Source organism: Trachurus trachurus (assembly GCF_905171665.1).
Source record: "Trachurus trachurus genome assembly, chromosome: 14".
In the NCBI taxonomy this organism is placed as follows: domain Eukaryota; kingdom Metazoa; phylum Chordata; class Actinopteri; order Carangiformes; family Carangidae; genus Trachurus; species Trachurus trachurus.
The window spans coordinates 18,979,767-18,985,161 of NC_139903.1; the positions used below are offsets into that span (position 1 = coordinate 18,979,767).

At 40.8% G+C, this 5,395-nt stretch overlaps 1 protein-coding gene across 1 annotated transcript; it reads left to right on the forward strand.

The window, feature by feature from the left end:
- Positions 1–342: 342 nt before the first annotated feature.
- On the forward strand, positions 343–3,193 carry LOC310996521 (uncharacterized protein; the record flags this gene model as incomplete). The annotated part of the gene is made up of 8 exons (XM_083985943.1): positions 343–353; positions 1,461–1,559; positions 1,650–1,727; positions 2,159–2,224; positions 2,308–2,448; positions 2,544–2,868; positions 2,988–3,053; positions 3,155–3,193. The coding sequence occupies 8 exons, from the start codon at positions 343–345 to the stop codon at positions 3,191–3,193; spliced, it is 825 nt and encodes a 274-aa protein (XP_083842069.1).
- Positions 3,194–5,395: the final 2,202 nt, after the last annotated feature.

Genomic DNA, 5,395 nt, shown 5'->3' on the forward strand with positions numbered 1-5,395 from the left:
TGTATGTCTATATATGTTGATTTGTATGGACATGTGTAAATGTGTGGTTTGCTCCTGCATGTCTCTGGGTGTTTGTGTGTGGTTTATTGTTTACTGGAGGGCAGAATTAGCTGCAGGGATCCAGAGCAGTGAATTGCAGTGGCCAGCAGTATGTGAGCTAATATTGACTGTATGAGTGATAGTCATATTTACCTGTTGAATGGATGGCTGCTTTGACTAATGACTGCCTGATTTTTCATTTTCTTAACTCCCCGATTTTGCAAGGATGGTTGGCGTAAATTAAAAGATACGGAGGAAGGGGGGAGGAGGAGGAGGTGGAGGTTGGGGAGGAGGCAAGCGGAGATGAAGAATGGGTAATTATTTAGAACGTCCACAAATCCTCGGCAGGCATATTTCAAGTGTGCAGGGAGTGTGTGTCACACCAAATAGTTATGTTTTTCCAGTGGAGTGGAGTGGAGTGATAGTAACCCCCCCACCACCACCATTCAACTCCTACACTTGTCACATCCTGCCCTGTTTTGTTAAAAGTACAAACCTCTTGCTCCCAGGCAGTGATCTCTCATTCACACAGCAGACACTATTGATTGTCGTGTTGCTTGATTACCATTTCAAAATGCACTTGAAGGTAAAGGTACCTCTTACATTTTTATTTAATTTTTTAAGAACCAAAAACCAGAAGTGAAGTTCTGAGCATCAGGTAAATCCCTCAGAAAGACCAGAGCCTGTAATGAGACCAGGTGGGCGGGGCTTGGTGACTGCTTTGTTGTGACATCACAAAGCTACAGGAGTCCTGACAGATGATTTTAAGGTTTCTAGATATAGACTGGGTGCATCAATGTGCCAACTGGGGCTTTGACACTTTCCCAGTATTAAAGGAGATATCAGTGAAATGTTTTTGTTAATATAAGTCCTAATTAGTCATATTTTCCGTCAGCAATCACTTACATAGAGTGTTTCGACCGGAACACGAGTCTCTCCGTCACTCTGCTCTGCTGTAACCCGAGGAGAAAACATTTCTTCTGGGATAGGAGTGTTATCCAATCAGGAGGCAGAACGGCCGTGCTCCCTGCCTGTGCACGCGCATACACCAAAACCAACATGGCGGAGGAAGGGAAACTACCGATTCCAGCGCTGCCACAGACGGCATACACAAAAAAGAAAGCAAAACGCAAAAAAACGGATGCAGATAAACAAGAAGAAAAGAAAAGAAGGGATACTAAGCTGAAGACCCGCATTTATATTGGTGACGCTTTCGATCGATGGAGAAATCTGAGGACAATCCTGGGTGTAAAAAATGATGCGGATTTAGCTTTTCTCCTACTGGACAGGTAAGCAACATTTTACTCAGTGGCATAATTACGTGTTTTTACATCAAGCTAGCTCCCCAGCCGTTGTACAGTAGCCACTAGTATGTTGAAATATGCTCTTTTAGCGATAATTGCGTATCTGTCATAATGTAGCTTTGAGAAAGACAACACAACATCGACGCCTCTCAAGCCCCGCGGAAAGCGTCCCCCACCCCCATCGTCGCTGTCCAGCGTCACCATTTCTCCTGACAGGTAACAGGCTGTAGTTTCATGTGAGTATGTGGCTGCTATGGTCATTTCAGATCGGTCAGAATATCATATTGATTTCTTTGTTTTCGCCAGGGAAGATGACGGTGACTTGGCTCAGCAGCTAGAGGAAGGTATCCCCATGGAGGAAGCTATTCGTCAATTGGAGGCGAGGTCTGTGTGTATTGTTGTTACCTGTTGATTTTGCAAGATAACTTGTCTGAAGGCAATGCTCAAACATCCAGAGTTGTTGTTTAGAATACTATGTGTGATTGCTGCTTAGACAGATAGTTGCTTGCAGTAAATTTTGTTGAAGCAACTGCACTTGTTTATTTGTCTGTGAATACGTTTAGGCTAATTGTCCAAGAGGCTTCATCAGTTCATGCTGGCATCTGACCAGGCTAGGACAGATGCTTTTGCCTGAACTCCTTTGAGATGTTGTACATTTTGTTCTTCAATTACTAAATATTGAAAACTGGAAATAAGGAAGTAGGAAAAAAATGGAAGCACAGTATAATACATAAATGCAAATTTACATGTCTTCATTTTTTTTCCTCTGTAGTATGCATAACACATGCAGCCTCTTTTTTCTTTATTTTTTCCAGTATGTGCTCAGTTGATTTGAATGAGGTCTTCGATGTAGAGGAGTTCAACAGCATCCATAATGCAACGTAAGTTACTGTTTGTGTGTGTGTATGACACATAAAAACTACAGTTATTGGCTGAAGTATAACACACCTCTTATTTTTTTTAGCCTTGACTGGGAAGATGACACTTGGCTTCCAGAGATCCAAGATTGGCCACTGTCATCTTCTGAGGAAGATTGTACACGGGAATTTGACAGTGAGGACGACGATGAAAGTGATGATGATTTTGTGCCCCGCATTTATGTCAAGTAAGTTATTGTGAATACATATACGGGATGCAGTCAGTAAAATGAGTATGGTTGTGCTTATGCTTGATTGTTTGCTTTTGTCATCATCCCAACAGGTCTGGTGGTGCCCTTAGGTCAAAAATTAATATTGATCATGTTCCAGAAGTCAGTGTTGACGAAACTGTCCATGATGTGGGAGAGGATGGCCCAGATAGCATAGCAGCTCCAGATCCAGCCACTGATGTCCCAGTCAAGGATGACATTATCGATGATCCAGCCTACATTGCTTACAACATGTCTCTGCAACAATTAGTGGCCCATCTTCAGCTACCAGATGAAGTGTGCACAGTGTTCAATCGCAACACCATGGCAAAATGTGGAGCACCCAAACCTTTTGATGTTCGTATTACATCAAGGGGCACGGCAGCCATAATTGAATGGGTGAGTCTTTATTGCCTAGTTCACCTTTTTTTGTTTTGTATTGCTGTGATTATCAATAATAATGTTTTCAAACTGTTGATATGTTTTAATTGTGATTATGTAATACTTGTGAATTTCAGGTTTGTGTTCATGGTCACACCGTGTGGAAATGGACTTCCCAGCCCTATATCAATTTTGGAATGCTGGTTGGAGACTTTCTTTTGTCTTGTAATGTACTCCTTTCAGGAAACAATTACACAAAGATTGCTCTCCTATTCAAATTCATGAATATGGGCATGGTGAACAGGACTACCTTCCACAAAATTCAAGGCCTGTACTGCATTGACACAATTAAAGATGTGTACAAACAAAAGAGGAGTGAGATAATCACTCGACTCCAAAAGAAAGCCAGTGTCGTAGCCCTTGGTAAGTGTCTCTCTCACAATGCACAGTCAAAATAGATGTGTACAAGGTATCATTACAATCCGGGGCAATCAGTAATTCTTAGGCTAACATGTAGTTTTTTTCTTTTATTCATTTCTTTTTTACAGGTGATGGTCGAATGGACAGTCCTGGTTTCAGCGCACAGTATTGTACGTACACAACCATGGATAACGATAGTAAAGAGATTATCTGCGTGTTCAACATGGACAAAAGAGAGACTGCAAGGAATTCAGTTATCATGGAAAGAGAGGCATTCATCCGCACATTTGACACCCTGTGTCAAGAAGTGAAGCTGTCAGAGTTCTGCACGGACGCCCATGTCCAAATTGCAGCTCTTTTTAGTAAGACTCTTTGTACTTGCATTTCCAATTCTACTGCTGCTCTACCTACTTGAGAGCTTTAGATATTAGACACAAATCAAGCATGCATTGAATGATTTGCAGTTGCAACTATTATGGATTACAAATGTTACAAACACAAACGTTTTTTCTTGTATTTCATTTTTCAGATAAGGGGAAATACAAAGACAGTGGAGTTCATCATTCATTTGACATGTGGCATGGATCCAAAAACCTGTCCAAAAAGTTACATGCCGTAAGTGATATTTTTCCAATGTAGTGTACATGTGGACATTAGTCTCACTATATGCACTTATGTTCACTCAAAAAAATGCTTTTCATTCATACATTATCTTTGATGAATTCAAACAATCTGCCAATGAAATTTGAAATTTGTTAAACTAATCAAACATGCAACATGAAGAACTCCCTCACGTGAAAAATGTATGCTTCAGTACTGGAGTTTTGCATGGGAAAGGCAGTAATGGTCGTTATACGTTTTAGACTCTGCAGAAGTTTAGTCTGTTACTCAGACTCCCTATACAAACACTATGTCTTCAATTCTAATTGCAGGTAGGTCAGCTCAAGGACTGCACTATCCTCCATGAGTGGAACAGGGACATTTGCAACCACTTTTGGTATTGTTGCAAGACGGCCGATGACTACGACACTTTCTTTGTAAGCATTATACAAACCCCTGTACAATTCAATAATACCTTTGAAATATTTTACGTAACGATTACTTCAACCTAACCTTTCAATGTAAAGGACTTTGACCAGGCTAATCCATGTGGTTGCTGTTGAAGTTGTGAATTATGTGGCTGATGAAGTTGTTTACCATGTATAAATGCCATGCCTTTCAGGTGCAGTTTTGTGACATTGCATATAATTAGTGCTCTACTGACTTTTATTTTATTTATCTGTAGGATATGTGGACTGGGGTTTTACACCACGTGACTGGAGAGCACTCCTGGGTTTTGGGTGCCTGTACACATGGCCCCTTGACAGACAGCAGAGACAAGCCGTTGATTGAGAAGGGATCCACAGCACACCAGAAGCTGGCAGAAGTTATCATGAATGAACGCTGGCTCAAGACTGTAACTAAGTACTTGACTTTCAGGTAAGGTCATCTGTTTATTTTTTATTTGTCTAACATCTTTTCAGCAGCAAATTGTCGGAATATGATCTTACTAACGCCCATAATGTTATATTTTTGGTCTTGCATCTGAAGAATTTGTCAGGTGTGTATGTGTACACTTATTCCCCCTCTCAAACATACTTTTCTTCCTGCATTTCATATGTCATAGGTCAACTGCAGAACTTGAGTCGTACCACAACCACATACTGATGTATGCTGGGAAGCGTTTCGGATTCTCCCCCCCCGTTTATGAAGCCCGGGTCCTTTTAGCTGCCCTCGACTACAATCACCACCTTGGCCGATCACCAAAGAAAACATCCTCAGGAGAATATCAGTAAGTTCTACATGAAGACATCAGATGCTTCAGAAATTTAGTGAATAGTGTTGTGACAAGACTTTGTGATATTCAGACATAACCCTATTTCTTATGGTGATAAGCTGTGTCATGGTATCATTATACAAAAGAAGCAGAGCATAACGGTGGCTGACGTTGAAATTTTTAAAGAAAAACTTTCATGAGTCTTGCTTGTCAACACTAATGACTTCATTTTGAATGTGTATGACATGAAACTTCCTCACTCTGATTACAAACAATAATGAATAAATGCAGACATGTCTATCATAGCTG